Source organism: Ochotona curzoniae, unplaced genomic scaffold (assembly GCF_017591425.1).
Source record: "Ochotona curzoniae isolate NIBS_2020 unplaced genomic scaffold, NIBS_Ocur_1.0 scaffold_4763, whole genome shotgun sequence".
Lineage (NCBI taxonomy): Eukaryota > Metazoa > Chordata > Mammalia > Lagomorpha > Ochotonidae > Ochotona > Ochotona curzoniae.
Window position 1 is genome coordinate 1,821,999 of NW_024467123.1, and position 15,815 is coordinate 1,837,813.

Sequence of the window (15,815 nt, forward strand, 5' to 3'; positions counted from 1 at the left end):
CAGGACTTGTCAAAGCTTAGGAAGGCCGGAATTGATTGACTACAAATAAACACAACCTACTCACGCAAGCAGCAAATGTGTCACATCGTGACCTTGAAGCTCACTTAAGCGCAAGGATTCTGAAACCCTGGCAAGGGAGGGCATCCTAAACGTGAAAAGTGGGGGACAGAATGCCGCCGTAAGTCTTAGCCAAGCTGCCAAATAAATGAATACCAGCAAAAGTATCTTTCCATTATAAAAAGAACAGAGAGAAGAAAAGCATGGCTGACAAGCTTGATTTTTCCACTCTCATTAAGGTTTTTTATTTTTCCCCTAAACTGAATGGCCCATCCCACAGGAATAAGGGGGTCAAAGATTGCTCCCAAAATATCTGCTGGGGAAAAGGAAGAGATTAAATGTTTATCCTTTATCCGTTATTTCAATGAGCAACCGGGACTTAATGAGAGCTCATCTCCCAGCAAAGTTGGGGGTCTGACTTCTGAGCACAGCTCTGAGTGCTGACACCCAGCACAGCCCTGACGTCCCCCCAGGAAGTCACCAATCCAGCCCCCCAGGCCGCTAGGGATCATGGGCCCCCTGGACTCCCCCAGGGTCACCCGGTGAATGACTGACACAAGCAACTCCCCTCCCAAAAATTCCTGAGAATCTCTCACTTCCGGTGTTTGGGATGCAGATGAGACCAGCACACGTGCTCCTAACCCCCAAATCCACCACAGACCTGGAAAGCTCCCTGATCCATCTTGAACTGGGAGAGCCAGGCTTGCAAGGCATTTCCCAAACTGTAGCTGCTGGTGATTTAAAGACACAGTGCTCAATGCTCCCTCCCCTACACACACACACACAACACACACACACACACACACACACAGGCACAGGCACCACCATCTCCTGCAGAAAAAGGACTGTCCGGGTCCCCTGCAGGTGTGGTTTTCGGGTCACTGCCTCGCGCGAGGAAGGGCTTGGGCTTGCTGCTCCTCAGCTCCCTCCTCCCAACCAGAGAAGGTTTATTGCCAGCTGGGAACTGCCTGCAGCCCAGCCCTAATCGGCCTGAGACAGGCTGAGGCTGCTGGCAGGCGAGCAGAGCATTCTTCCAAGGTAATGATTAAGCTGAGCATCTGGCAAGGACACAGACTGCGGACTGGGAAGGTGAGCCCTGTTCACACCTGGGCCAGGCTGCAGTGGCCAGGACTGGTTTGGGAAAGCAGGGCCCGGGGGACCCCAGGGAGGAGGGTGGCCCTGAGCCGGCAGCCACGGCCTCCTGCCGGCACAAGGACACCGGGAGCATCTCAGAGCCAAAGCCCCTGCTGTTTGCCTCACTGGGATTCTGCCCCTCATCCGGGCACCATGAAGCTGCCAGCGTTCTGGACTGGGCTGGAATACACCTGCCGGCTCCTGGGCATCATCACAGCTGCAGGTAAGAGCCCGGCTACCAGCTGTGCCTCCTGTGCTTAAGACAACAGCTGGCAGGGATGCCTGGCCACGGGAGCCAGTGGGCACATCCGTCCGATTCCCTGTGTCCGTTCGTTTCTCTTTGCAAGAGAAATGCAGCGCAGCAGCAGGTGCGTTGGGGTGAGTCTGAGGCAGGTGTGATGGAGTGAGCCTCAGGCCTGGTGCCCAAGCTCAACTTGGCCAAATGACCTTCCCTTGGGGGTCTTCCCCTACTCCTAGGAGGTGTGGTCCATTGGGGGGGTGGACTGTGGGTAGGTATAGGACCCAATACCCCTACTGCTATGAAGATGGCCAGCTCAACTCCACTTGCCTTCCCCAAATCACAGCCCTCTCACTTGGAGAGTGAACCCTCAGGTACAGAACCACTCTGCTGAAGAGCAACGGGACAAACTGAGTCCGTCAGGATTCAGAAATTGCAATCTCCCTCTATGGACCAGCAGCCCGAGAGCAAACCAGGCTGGCCTGCCATGGGCTCACGACTGGAGCCTATTCTGGGCTCCGGGGACTGGAAGTAGCTCCCTGAGCTGGGACCCCAGAGCCCAGCTAGATGACTTGGCAGCTGGACAGATGGGCCAGCGTCATGCTGAGCCTTGCCTATCCACATGTCCAGCCCCTGTGACCCTGGCAAAGCTAAGACCTGCGTTTGGGACCATGAGCAGGCAGTCTGCTGCACCCTTAACTCTGGGCCCTCAGGCAAGAGACACATACTGCCCATCAAAGCCTTTCTCAAGGACCTGCGTGGTCCTTGCCAAGTAGGAAAGGTCCCAGCTAAAACTCAGCCCAGCCCTAGCAGAGCACCCAGCCCTGGACCTGCACTTGCTGACCTGTATGATGGCCGTGGGGGGCCAGCTGAACTGGGAGAACACCGCTGCAGGAGCTGAGCCCAGCTCAGCAGAACTAAGAGGGAAGGCATCAGGACAGAAACCCATCTACTCCAACCTGCTGTGAGACCTCATGAGCTCAGGGAGCGTGTGGGTCCCTCTACAGCAAACAGGCCAGGGGGAGATCGCAGCACCTGGTCCCCATGAACCAAAGTCAGAAGGGCTGTCCTCAGTAACCAGATCCCACCCCACCTGTGGTGAGACATGGCAGCAACTGAGCCCAAGCAGACATGATGACCTTGCTCAAGGTCACACTGCAGGTCGGAGGAACATCAGGCCTGGCACCCTGGGTTTTCCCAAAGGCCAGCTGGGCTCTGTGTCCCACTGCAGGAAGCCCAGCCCAGTGGGCAACCTACTCCAGTCTCCTTTAGAATCCATCCATAGGGGAATGAGTGTCAGAGCCCCCGACAGTCCACAGAGCAAGGACGAAAGCTCTAAGCAGAGACCCAGGGCTGGGGGCAGAGTCCTGGTCTACATTGGCTTGCTCTGCATCCGCACCACTTTTGCAAGCTTCAGTTGCACATAAGTAATGTGCGTCCCATGGCTGATGGCCTGACCGAACTCCATCCAGTGCCAAGGCCGTACACTGGGAAGCTGCTTTAAGACCCGAGTTCCTGTTCTCAATGCAGCAGCTCAAGACAGTTTAAGGGGCTGATGCATCTGCACCAGTGGCAAGGCCTGCATCAGTGCCCGCGTGCCAGCAGCTCCTCTTAAACACCGCATTTATCTCTGCACGCGGTACTGCTGGTAAGGCTGAGGCTGCGTCTCCCCCCCACCCCCCGCTGAAGCCTGGCTGAAAACAAACTGCCCACTAATGGACAGGTTTTCAAGTAATCTTGCTTGGGTTTTTCTGGGAGCCAGGGGGATGCCACGCCTCGGGCAGGTCTCATGTTACCTGCGGCATCTCTGAAATGCTGGCCCCTCTCCAGCGCCTAAGATTTACAAATTCCTTCTCCCACTAAGCTTCTTTTCTTGGAAATCTGCAGAAGGGGGGGGGGGCGTTGTTGTTAGAGAAGAAAGAGGGCTGGAGGCAGAGGCTGCCCCTTTGCAGGTACCCTGGGGCTCCTCACCCTCCTGCAGGGTCTGCCAAGGCTGGGAGGGCACTGCTACTGCAGGGGCCAGGCAGCTCCTCCCTCGGTGGGACTGAGGGATGCCAGAGGCACCAAGGCCACCAGGACATGGGTGTTTCACTCTGTGCTATGGTCATAGCAAGCCTGTGTTACGCTGTCCTCTCTGTCCAGTTTCCTGGTAGAGCCTCCTCAGGGTGTCCGGTAGTCCCCCATCCCTCACAGGTGGTTCTGAGCACAGAACCTTGTAGCCACCACATGGTGATGAGCAGGTCATGGACAAACTACACCCAGCTGCAGGGAATCTAGAAGATTCTCTTCCTCTGAAGCCATCATTCAGTTTCCAGTCCCCACAGCTCCCCCATCCGCTGCCACTGTCTTACACTGGCCTCACTGTATGACCCGCACGGCCAGGGACGGCATTAGGGTATGTGTGCATGTGTACATCCATGCACATGTGTTCATATGTGTGTTCCTGTGTGGGTATCTGTGTGATCAGTGCCTCCGTGGCTGAGATGCAGACACGCTGAGCAACAACACCCAGAGCCTGCGCGCCCAGTGCACTCCCTATGCAGCTGCAGCAGAGCCTGCCTGGCCAGAGCTGCCCCTCCTTCTGTCTCCACGTCCCTGCCCCTAGACAGGCTCAGGTGGGCAGGGTCCAGCAGGGACAAGACATGGCTGCAAGGGAGTAAGCGTCCTAAATACTTTCTGAGTCCCAAGACTCTGTTTACCCAAGAGTGGTCACCGACACTTTACCCCACATCACCTTGAGCATCCCAGGCCAAACCTGCAGGACAGTCTCCCAACTGCTGTGCTACCATTTGACCTTGTAGATATGTGCACAGTCCCCGATGAGCATAGGGCCAGTGGGACACAGTCCCCGTTGGGCATGGTGCCAGTGAGACCGTCTGTCCAGACCTGCATGCTTGGCCAACAGCAATGCTTAAAGATGTTGCCTTCCTGTGTCCTGCAAGGATGGGGTTGCGCAGCACAATCCCATTCTACGGATGGGGACTCTGAGGCTCAGATGCTGAGGGCCCCATGGATAAGGGTCTGCTGTAGGTATGCCACTCTACCCAAACACACAGCAATGATGCAACAGCTCCTACAGCAAGACAACTGGGCCAACTGGGAGATGAGGTGGGGCAGAGCCAGAGCCCTTTGGTCAGTGGTGACCGTCCCCCACATCATGTGCTGGGGCCCAACCACTAGGGATTCATTCTGCTCCCAATGTTTGACCCATGAACACCTGCTTCCTGCACAGCAAACACAGTCACAGCACCACAGCTCCGTTCCTGGCCATGGCATTGCTCCCGTGGAGAGCTGGCAGGGCAAGGAAGAAGTCCAACCCCAGATGTTCTCATTTCTTTTTAAAGACTTAAAGACTGGAGCCAGCAAAGGCATGTGTTGACCTTGGTCCTGAGCAACACCTTCAAGGCAAGGCATGCTTCTGCCATAGCTGCCTGGGGCCCTCCAAGCTCATTTAAATGTGTGCCCCCAGACTGGCTGCCTCCTGCCACTCAAAGGACATCATGCACGTTAACCTGTCTGCGATGACTCATGACCCCAGTGAACCCATCCCATCTGCCCAGTGCCCTTCAGGGTCTGACTCAGTGAGTCAGTGGGACCCGCCTCCCTCTGCTCTGCCCCTCCCTCGTCCCGCCCTGCAGGAGGAAAATAGGGCTGTGGGTCAGCCATTTCTCTCTGGACTTCTCTGTGACCTGGTCTCTCCAGATTCAAACAAGAGATCGGCGAGCCCTCCTGGGGGTCGTCGCTCAGCCAGGACTGGCAGTAGACACACAGATAAAGAAGGCCAGAGTTCTGCTCCTGAGGGGGCACACAGGCTGATGGGGGAGGCAAGACTAACCAGGAGACACATTTTCCAGCCCTGAGAGCCACAGCAGTGTGTGCAAGGGTGCGTGTCATCCACAAGGCACGCCAGCTAAGCTCTTCAGACCTCTGTTTTCCAGCCTGAGGAATGGGCACATCTACCCTCAGCCTGATGAGGTAGCAATGAAGTAAAGATGACAGCAGTACATGGGAGGCCTGGCACCTGCTTCCCCATACCCAGGGTACCTGAACCTCTCGGTGCCTCTCCAGCTACACAGAATGACTGAGAGCTCTTCTCATAGGCTGGAGGGCCAGAGGAGGGAGCTTAGAACGCAGCCTCCGAGGCTGGAGACAGACTGCCTCTCAAGGGGCTGTGGGCTGCTGTGGCCGTTGTGGCCACTTGGGGAGTGAATCAATGGACAGAAGATCTTCCTCTCTGTCTCTCCTCCTCTCTGTACATCTGATATATATATATATAGGTTTTGGACAAACTCAAGCATTCTTCTATGACAAAAACAATCAGCAAAGAGGTGGCAGAGCAAACTTCTCACCCTAAACAGAACATTGCCGAAATAAGAAAAAAGAAAGAAAAGGAAAAAGGCAGTTACTTACAAGGTAATAGATCAGGGGCCAGCTCAGTGGCATAGCCGGCTAACACTCCACCTGCAAGACCAACATCCAATGTGAGTGCCAGTCATTCCACCCCTGGATGCGCCACTTCCGATACAGCTGCCTGTTAATGTGCCTGGGAAGCAGCAGAGAAGGGCCTACATTCCTGGATCCCCACACCCGCGTGAGAGATTCGAAAGAAGCGTCTGGCTGCCAGCTTTGAGCCAACCTGGCTCTGGCTGAGATTGAAATTTGGGGAGTAAACTGGAAGATGAGACATTTGTGTGTGTGTGTGTGTGTGTGTGTGTGTGTGTGTGTGTGTGTGTTTCTCAACTTGTAATTCTTTCAAGTAAAAATAATTCTTTTTTTTTTAAACTTGAAAAAGTTAACTAATAAAAGGTCTAGCCATTTTGCAGGGGGAAAATAAATATGTAACAAGCAATTGCATTTCCACATAATGTCAACGATCAAAAAAGAAAAAAAATTAAATGACTTATAATGGCATCAAATGATGAAATCCATAGGGACAAATACGAGAAAACGTTTAAATAAAACTTGTACACTGGATACTAGAAGGATCATGATAAATACGTTCTGATGAACGCAGAGATAAATCCTATTCATGATCACATGACTTAATAGTACTGAAATTTTCCTTATAGCGGATTTGTAATCTCAGTCAAAAATCTCAGAACTTTTTTAATTGATAAGTTGATTATAAAGGTCACATGGAAATGCAGAAGTTTTAATGTCACCAAAGCAATCTTGAAGATAAAATGAATATTAACGTCATCTGATTTTAACACTTAGCAAACTGGGCCTGGCACAACAGTTGAGTGGCTAAACCCTCGCCTTTCATGTTCCAGGATCCCACATGGGCACTGGTGGGTGTCTCGGCTGCTCCACTTCCCATCCAGCTCCCTGCCTGTGGCCTGGGAAAGCAGTCGGGGACAGCCCAAAGCCTTGGGTCCCTTCACCCACATGGGAGACATGCAAGGAGCTCCTGGCTTCAGGCCACCTCATCTATGACCGTTGTAGCCATTTAGGAGGCAAATCCACACGTGGAAGTGCGCTCTCTCTCTCTCTCTCTGTCTCTCTCGCTCTCTCTCTCCCTCTTTGTAAAACTCTTTAAGTAACAATAAGAAAATCTTTTTTAAAAAAATCAACTCACCATGGGTCAAGCGTCTAAAATCTACAATATGCTATCAGCAATTACTAGAGGAAACTCTGCAAGATATTGACCTGGGCAAAGACTTCTCAGAAAAGACTCCAGAAATACAGGTGATAAAAGCAAAACTAGACAAACGGGATGACACCAAGCTAAGAAGCTTCTGCGCTGCCAGCAAAGTGAAGAGGCAACCAGCAGAAAGGGAGAAACTATTTGTAAACTATACTGCTGTCTCCCCAAGAGAAAAGACAGCAACGATCCCACGAAGATTACGTATGAGAGTTCCTAGTAGTTGTATTTGCAACAACCAACAGCCAGAAGCAATGCAGTGCCCGTCAACTGGCTGGTAACAAACACCCACAGGCACATCAATCCATTGAAACACTGCTCAGCAACCAAACAGACCTGCCTTCACCCTAGCAACAGAGGCACGAGTGAGGCGGCTGGTACTGCAGCCCACCTCCTGTACCCACCCGCCGTTGGTAGGACAGCGTCCCATTGCCCAAAGCAGGCCATGCTGCTGAACATGGAGAACATGCAGGATGCGGGAAGCAGATGTGATCTCCATGCCAGGGACGAAGGATGTGGTCTGGGGATATCACTGCCATTTATCGTGATTTCTTCCACAAAGCAAACTACACTCTTTGGGTGCCAACTTCAGTCTGCAGTTCACGTTCAGAGATCCCGGTAGGGAACGGATGCAGGACCCTGCCTTCGAGAAATTCTTCTGCAACAGGCTTGCAAGAGTGAATGTTCCATTCTGAATGCTCTATTTGTCCAGGAACTTCTTCTATAAAATCTTTGGTCCTTTCTCACGTTCTCTCTTGTACGCCACCTGAACAGAACTCCACGCACATCTGCCATTAGAAGCAGCAAAGCTTTTCTGAGTATCCAGAAGCCAGTTTTTGGCAACCACTTGCAGCACTCCTATGGTGTTAGACACGGAGCGATGGCACACATCACTCTCATTGTTCGATCTAGGAGCAGATGCCATGAAGCACTCCCGGCCCTTGGCATCCGACTGCTGGATCCCAGAGAGCCAGGGACCAGCAGACACAGCAGCGCACGTAAGGATGAAGAGAGGGGATAAACAGGGGCGAGTTGGGACGCTGCCACAGCCCAGGGCAAATCAACTTCTCACCTGGCATCCAGGAAGCCCCGGGCCAAAGCCCAGCTCAGTGTGGTAGTCTTCATGAGGCAAAATCAAGCAATGACTTAATGGCTAAATCCTCACCTTGCAGGCTCCAGGATCCCATGGAGTGCTAGCTCATGTCCCAGATGCTCCATTTTCTTTCCAGTTCCCTATTTATTGCCTGAAAAAGCACCTGAGGAGGGCCTGAAGCCTTGTGACCATGCACCCATGTGGGAGATCTGGAAGAAGTCCCTGGCTCCTGGCTTCAAATTAGCTCAGCTCCAGCCATTGCGGCCCATTTGTGGAGCAAACCAGCAGATGGAAGATCTTTGTCTCTCCTTCTCTCTGTAAATCTGATCTTTGCAATAAAAATTTTCAAAATCTCTTTTAAAAAACAAAAACATCCAAACAACCCAGCAATGTGGTCTGAACAGACAAGTCTAGAAAGGTGTCCCTGTGGGTAGCTTGATACTGGATGGATGGGAGAGCAGGGCAAAGGCCAGCCCAGCTGAGCAGAGCCCAGAGGGTGGCCATGCCTTGCTGTGCTCAAGGCAATGACCTGGAAGGATGCTATGCCACAGCTGAGTCAGCGAGTGAGAACCAGGCTGCCAGGAGGCTAGGGGCTGGACGAGCAGCAGGCACCTGCTGAGGGGCAGGTCCCACTCTCAGCCAGGCCCCGGGCCCAGACACCCATCACACAGGGGCCTGGCCAATGGCGCGGGCAGCTTCCCAGGCATCAAGCAGTGGCTGTGAAATCAGCCTGCAGGGCCACACTCAGGGGCTAATAAGGCCTGCGTTATCTCTTTCTAAGGTGAGAGCTCAGCTGTTAATGTGTATGAAAAGGAGAGATGGTTGAATGGATGCATGGACGCATGGGTGGATGGGTGAGCGGTTGAGCGGACAAATGGAGGGAAAGAAGGATGTGTGGATGGATGGTGAATGAGGGCGTGAGTGTAGGGATAGATGGGTGAGTGAATGAGTGGGTGAAAAGGTGGATAGAAGGATGGATGAGTGGGTGGATGGATGGACAGTGAACTGATGGTCTCAGAAGCAGCTGGGTCCGAAGACCCTCGGGGCTCTGTCTGGGGCCTCCAGGACCAATGCAAGAGGCTCCCAGTTACACCTGCCCAGCCACACCTGCAAGAAGCTCCCCCCAGCAGGGCAGCATGGTGGTGAAGGGAGCACCTGGACCGATTCTTGTCTCTCTTCTCACCCTGCGCAGTGTTGATCGGCGTGGGCACCGAGACGTTCTTCCAGGGGCAGTACAAAAGCCTGGCCTTCTATCTCCTGTGAGTATGTGCTTGGGGGGCCTCCCTGCCTGTGGATTCTGCTCCAGCTCTCCCTCTGCCTGTATGCTTAGGCTAAGCTAGAGCCATCCCTTCCTCAAACGAAACGCATCTTATCCCACAGAGGAAAGCATCAAGCAACTTTTAAGACAGCCCTTAAGGCTGCCTATCCAGCCATCCATCAATCCATCTCTCTCCATCCATCGATACATTCATCCACCCATCGACCCATCCATCCTCACCCACCTATCCCCTCCACTCACACCCTCACCTATCCCATACAACCTTCTTCCATCCGTGTGGCGTCCCTTCTGCTCACCCACCCAACCATCCATGCATCCACTCAATCAACTCTCCACCAACATCAACTTATCCCTTCTCTGAGAATGAGGATGGTACCTAGCTGAACTGCCCTCTACAGGCCAAGCACAGCTACGTAATCTGCACCGTGTCCTTAACCTGAACGTCTGGCCTAGTTTTGCACGCATCGAGCAAACATCACCAAGTTTATGAGCGGCAGAGCCCAGATCTGAAGCCAGTCCTCTTCATTTCTCTTGAAAGTCTCTCCATGGGTTTTCTGCAAAGCCCCGCTGGGAAGATCATCCCGTGGGGTGGTGTACAAGGGAGTCCCTGCAAGCTGAGAACCAGTGTGTCTGTGGCCCCATGCCGAGAGGCTGCTTGGAGGAAACTCCAGCCACCCACAACCCCAGGAGCTGAAGAGGTTCAGAGACAGGAAGCAGCGGTTGACGTCTGACCAGGCTGCTTTTTAGATGTCCAGCCTGCCTGCCTGCCTCCAGGTCTCCCAGCTGCATTTCCCCACCTCTCCTTCCCTGCGTGTCACCTCCACTCCCTGCCTCAGGGCTCCGCTGGCCTCTCTAGCTCACACTCAGCTTTCCCCCCACTTGCTGTGTGCACACACAGACCTCCCAGGCACCAGCCCCTCCTCTTATCCCTTCCCGTGCACACTGCCATGCCACCTCCTGGCCTCCGTGACAACCAGGGACAGCTGCCTCTGCTTCAGACTCCCAGCACGGCGTGGCCTGCAAGCTGCTGTGCTGCTCATGTGGGCAATACCATGCCTGGCTCTACTTCCAGGCACGCTGCACCAGGGGAAGCCTGCCAAGCCTAGAGTTTCTTCGGCTGCATATGACTCCTCCTGGCTCTGCATATCCCATACATCTTTCTGACCTGGTCTGGTTTCTGTGTACCACCTCTTGGGAACCCAGATACAGTCCTGGGCATTCCCCCTATACAAAGACTAAGTTGCCAGGCAGACCCGTGGCAGGGCCATGCCAACAGCCTGCTGCCCAGGCCCTGCCCCTTCCTGACTGCTCTGTCCCTGTCTTAGGGGACCTTGTGCCCATGGAATCACTCCATGTGCCCCTCGCCATGTATGAGTTCATGTTTTCTAAACCCCAAAGGATCAGCAACCACTGCCTGCCCTGCCTGTCCCTCCCTGCCACTCACTAGCTCCAGAAAGGAAATCTGAATGGGTCACTGTGCTTCTCAAGCCTGTGTCCCCCTCTTCCACAGGATACAGAAATAGGCAAGGTTGGGCCCGTCACAGTAGCCTAGCAGCTAAAGTCATTGCCTTGCATGCACCAGGATCCCATATGGATACCGGTTCTAATCCCGGCAGCTCTACTTCCCATCCAGCTCCCTGCTTGTGGCCTGGGAAAACAGTAGAGGACGGCCCAAAGCCTTGGGACCCTGCACCCGTGTGGGAGACCCAGAAGAGCTCCTGGCTCCTGGCTTTGGATTGGCTCAGCTCCAGCCTTTGCAGCCATTTGGGGAGTGAATCAACAGACGGAAGATTTTCCTCTCTGTCTCTCCTCTTCTCTGTATACCTGACTTTGCAATAAAAATAAATAAATTAAAAAAAAAAAAGAAAAAGGAATAGGCAAGGCCGGTGAGCAGTAAGCAGACGGAAGCACCTGCCACGGTGCACACGGGGCGTTGGCTAAGGGTTAGCTCCCCTACGGCAGCTTCCTCTGCACCTCCACCCAACCTCCAGCCCTTCCAGCTTGTGGCTGGGTCCTGCCACAGCCCTGGCCTCAAGGCAGCCCTGGATGGACAGGCATCATCCAGGAGGCCAAGGTGCGAAGGGAAAACACAGCGAGATCAGCCTCTCCCATCTCCACCTCCAGGTTTGTCGGAGCCGCCATGGCCCTGTGCGAAGGCGCCTACTTTGTGGCTCGGCTGCTGGCCATCTGCTTCCAGTAAGTAAGCCCCCCTCCAGCGGGGACCCCTTCACCGCTGCCCAGCCCCAGCTGTCCCCGATCCCTGCCCTCTCGGACACTTCTGCTGGGTGTGCCCTGCTTCCCACGCCACCACCTTAGCAAGTTGCAATCCTGAACTCAAGCAAGAACCTCGGCCGCTAACCACATGAGCAGACAGGTGCCTCCACCCCAGGATCCCCCAGAAAAGTCCAGTCCCCATGTTACCCCCTACCCTGACATTCCCTGGGAACAGCTGGGTACTGAGCATCCTGAATCCAGGGCCGTCTACCCGCTGGGGTGACAGGGAAGGGCCAATCCTGAAGGAGCAAGGCAAGCCCCACGGGTGAACTGGCTCAGCTCCTGCAGGACCCCAGAACAAGTTGGGAGCTGGAGACCAGACTTCGCGGGGTCTGGTGAGGTCCCCAAGGCCACCCGGCTGGTGAAGACTAAGTGAGAAGTGTCATCAGCGTGGCCGAGAGCAGGAGCCTCGAGTCACGGCCCCCAGAAGCTAGGTCATCAGGTCCAAGTTGATCCACGAGAGAAAGGGCTAACTGAACTTTACAAGGCCGCTGGCCACCTCCCCACCTCATCCTTTGTGACAACGTCCTCTTTCCAATGTCAGGAGGTAAGATCAGGAGTAGAACATTGCACCTGCTCAGGCCTGCCTTGCACCCACACGCGTGTGCGCGCTCACACACACAGATGACCTGCGTACACACACCTACACATACAAAAACAAAACGCATGCACAGGCAGGAGTGACCGCATGACCACGAGAAGGCGCCAGCGAGCCACGATGGTCCACATCTGGGCCATGTCTGCAGTCCACCAGGGGGCACTGCTCCCTCAAAGCTGGCCTGGACAGACCAGAGTGGAGCATCCCTGCTCTAGGCTAGTTAAGAACTGGGGAGAGGAATGTGGGAAGAAGGCTCTTTCCGCTCTGGAATCCAGAGGGCCCAGCCCTGAGGACTCCTACTGTACAGCCAGCTCCTGGCAGGCCCAGTGCCATCCCTGCGTGACTATTAGGAAACGAGCCGCTCTGGGCCAATGCTTGACCCATGCTGCAGGGCACAGCTGGACTCCTGCCTGCTGATCCACATGGCTGGGCCCCTTGTACAGTGCACAACCCTGTAACTGCCCGGCCAGGTGGCTCTGCTGCGCAGCAGACTTCCCAGTGGGTCCTGAGGCTCCTCATCCCCTCTCACAGCATCCGGAGAGCGCTTCACTTCCTCCCCCGTGATGCTCCCTACACCTGCTCCTCCATGCCCACCCATCTCCCTCCTCTCCCCAGACAAACAGCCCAGCCTCCTAACTCTGCAGCCTGCAGCAGGATACGCCCTCCTCACTGGGCCTCCCCGACTCCCAACCCATGCTGTAAGCCCGGCAGCCAGGAGCCTACCTGGAACACCCCCACAGCAGGGCCCCCTTGACCCCAGCCCTGTGGTGGGGGGCTTTCCTGCGATGGTCCCTCCTGACTCTCGACTCCCTTCCACCAGGTGCCAGCCAGGGTCCCTGGCCCACAGAGCGAAGGAGAAAGCCCACTGGCTGGGCTGCTTTCAGAAGTTCCTGGCCTACATGCTGCTCTCCGTCGCCTGCTTCCTCCATCCTGTCCTGGTCTGGCATGTGACCATCCCAGGTAGGACCCCCGGCAGGGAGCGCAGGCCCCACTCCAGCAGGCAAGGCTGCTGCAGGAGTGGCTCTCATGGTCCCCGCAGGCCCTGCCGCCCTTTCCAGCCCAGGACCCTGTCCAGCTGGAGCCCAGGGCAGTGCCTCCCTCCTTCCAGCGCACCCTCTCCAGGGCCCGGGGAATGATGGAAAGCCGGCCTTCACCCTGGCTGGACATCCGTGGTCCAGGCTTTCCCAGGATGCTCTCTGCCCAAACCCTGTGTGGGTCCTCAGCAACTACCCTCTCAGGTCCAGACTCATCAGCCGGATTCAAAAGGCAACCTAGGCAGTTCCTGAGTCCCAACACGCCTCCCTCCAACCCAGCCGGCACACCCAATTTCTCACCGTGGAACCAGCAGTATGAGGCTCACTTGGCTGTGTGTGTGTGTGTGCTTTTCTTGTGTCCTGCATTGCTCTCCTGGTGCCCTCCCTTCCTTTCTGTCTCTCAAAATGCCCCCTCCTCATGTCCCCTGGCCTGTCCACTAGAACACTGGAAGCCAGCCTCACCTGGAAGGGGACTGAATTGGGAGACAGCCCTCCCACCCCCACTCTCCTGCCTTCTGCTTGGTGCACCTGCCACCAGCCCTCTCCCGGGACTCCTGAGCAAGGTCCTTCTGGGAGGAGGCCAGAGTCCACCATGCCCTCCAGTTCCATGGGTGGCGAGGCTCACATGGGAGGCCATGGCGTCTGCAGATGCACTCTGCCCCAGGATGGGGCTGGGCTCCTGGGGGCAGCCAGGCTCACATGGGAGGCCATGGAGTCTGCAGGTGCACTTTGCCTCTGAATGGCAATGAACTCTTGGGGGCAGCCAGTGTCTCTGTAGTGAGGAGGCCAATTGGAGATGAGGATGGAGCCAGGAACATCACCCAGGCAGGGACAGGGGAGGATATGGAGAAGGGTCTCCCATTCTAGGATCAGGGAAGGAAGCCCTGTCTTGCAGTGAGGATCCAGGGAGCAGTACGGAGTGTGTGGGAGATTAGTCCCACCCATTTCCACCCCCAGGTTTATTGGAGCTGCCACGGTCCTGTGCGAGCCAAACCCAACCCACGGGTCTGAGAAGGAAGCCAGGGGCTGGTGGTTGAGGGGAGGGGAGGCTGGGGGCAAGAGCAGCCTGACTGGCCATCGGCTGGAAGTGGACCTGAGTAGAGGGCTCTCAGGAGCCAAAATGCTCAGCTCCAGGACAGCCCGAGGGTTTCCACCCTGCACCTTGGCCAGGCTGGTGAGGGGCACGGTGCTCAGGCTCCTGAGCGCAGCAGCCCTGCAGAAGAGCGGGCCTGCGTGGCCTCCTCTTCCCCTCCACAGCCACAGCTGACCGGCCGGCCTCTCTTCCAGGCTCCATGCTCATCATCACGGCCGCAGCCTACTTCCTGTTGAGCAAGCGGAAGAAGAACAAAAGCGCTGCCGAGGCGCCGGCGCCCACGGAACAGTACACGGACCCCTGTAGCAGCGCCGTGAGCACCACAGGCTCGGGCGCAACGGAGCAGACCTACACCTTCCACGAGGCCCTCAAGGAAGGGCCGGGCTCCCTCTTCAGCCACATGAAGAGCATCCTAAAGGGCACCAGGAAGCCCAGTGCGCTGCAGCGCCCCAGTGCTCTCACGGAGCTGGCGCTGCGGCCCGCTGACTCCACGGCCACGAAGAAGCAGGTGCACTTCGAAGACCGCGTGGTCCACATCCACCCGTCTCTCGCGGACAGGCTGGAGGGAGGCGGCGACAGCGAATCGGAGGAGACCACCTCCGACACCACCCCCATCATCCCTCCTCCCCAGGCCCCGCACTTGCTGTCCTCGTTCTCAGCCACTGGCCTGTTCTGAGCCACTCGCCCCCAAGGAGTTGGCACAGATGGACAGCACTGCCAGCAACTCGCCAGCACTCTTGGGAAGTTGGGATCCTCAGAGTAAACCAGACACGGTGACAGGGCCTCTGGGGACATCGGGGGTGTATGGCAGGCCAGCCGATCTAGACAGGCTTCCAGGGAGGTGCAAAGCAAGCCTGGCTCACTTGGAACAGGTGCCCAGTCCTCCCTCCTGGCCATGGTAAACATGGGAGGGTGACTCCTGTGCTGTCCCCAGGCATCCCAACACTCCAATCAGCACCAAGCTGCAAGCGCGCCTGCCTCCGCCCCACAGCAGACAGGGCATGCAGCCGCAGCCGGAGCTGCCCCTGCTCCTGACCTAGGGGCCAGCAGCCGAGCAGGCCGTGTGGCCTACATGCCCCAGGGCTGCACAGAGCCGCGCAGATGACACAGGCGCTGTGGAAGACAAAGGCGCACTGTGCTGGCTCGCGTCACACAAGCATCGTTCCAGAAGTGCCGCTCAGAGCGGGCTCTGTGAGTCCCCACCACCAGGCCTGCCCCAGATTCCTGGTGGATGACGCAAACGCAGAGACGCGCAGTGCCCCTGGCGATCGGTATTGGGCAATGCCCTGCGCTGTGCAGGACCCAGGAGTCACCGCACACAGGATCGTGGCTCTGCCACACGCAGGTGCCCTCGGGGGATCCACATCTGCT

General features: G+C 56.1%; 1 protein-coding gene across 1 annotated transcript; it reads left to right on the top strand.

The window, feature by feature from the left end:
• Positions 1-1,344: 1,344 nt before the first annotated feature.
• On the top strand, positions 1,345-15,120 carry TMEM72 (transmembrane protein 72). The gene is made up of 5 exons (XM_040970322.1): positions 1,345-1,414; positions 9,359-9,425; positions 11,570-11,641; positions 13,138-13,277; positions 14,639-15,120. The coding sequence occupies exons 1-5, from the start codon at positions 1,345-1,347 to the stop codon at positions 15,118-15,120; spliced, it is 831 nt and encodes a 276-aa protein (XP_040826256.1).
• Positions 15,121-15,815: the final 695 nt, after the last annotated feature.

Excerpts from the sequence above, each read along its gene's own strand:
- TMEM72 (XM_040970322.1), top strand. The coding sequence starts at position 1,345 with ATGAAGCTGCCAGCGTTCTGGACTGGGCTGGAATACACCTGCCGGCTC. Across the intron at positions 9,426-11,569 it reads AGCCTGGCCTTCTATCTCCT|GTTTGTCGGAGCCGCCATGG; the intron begins GTGAGTATGTGC and ends CTCCACCTCCAG. Across the intron at positions 11,642-13,137 it reads CTGCTGGCCATCTGCTTCCA|GTGCCAGCCAGGGTCCCTGG; the intron begins GTAAGTAAGCCC and ends CCCTTCCACCAG.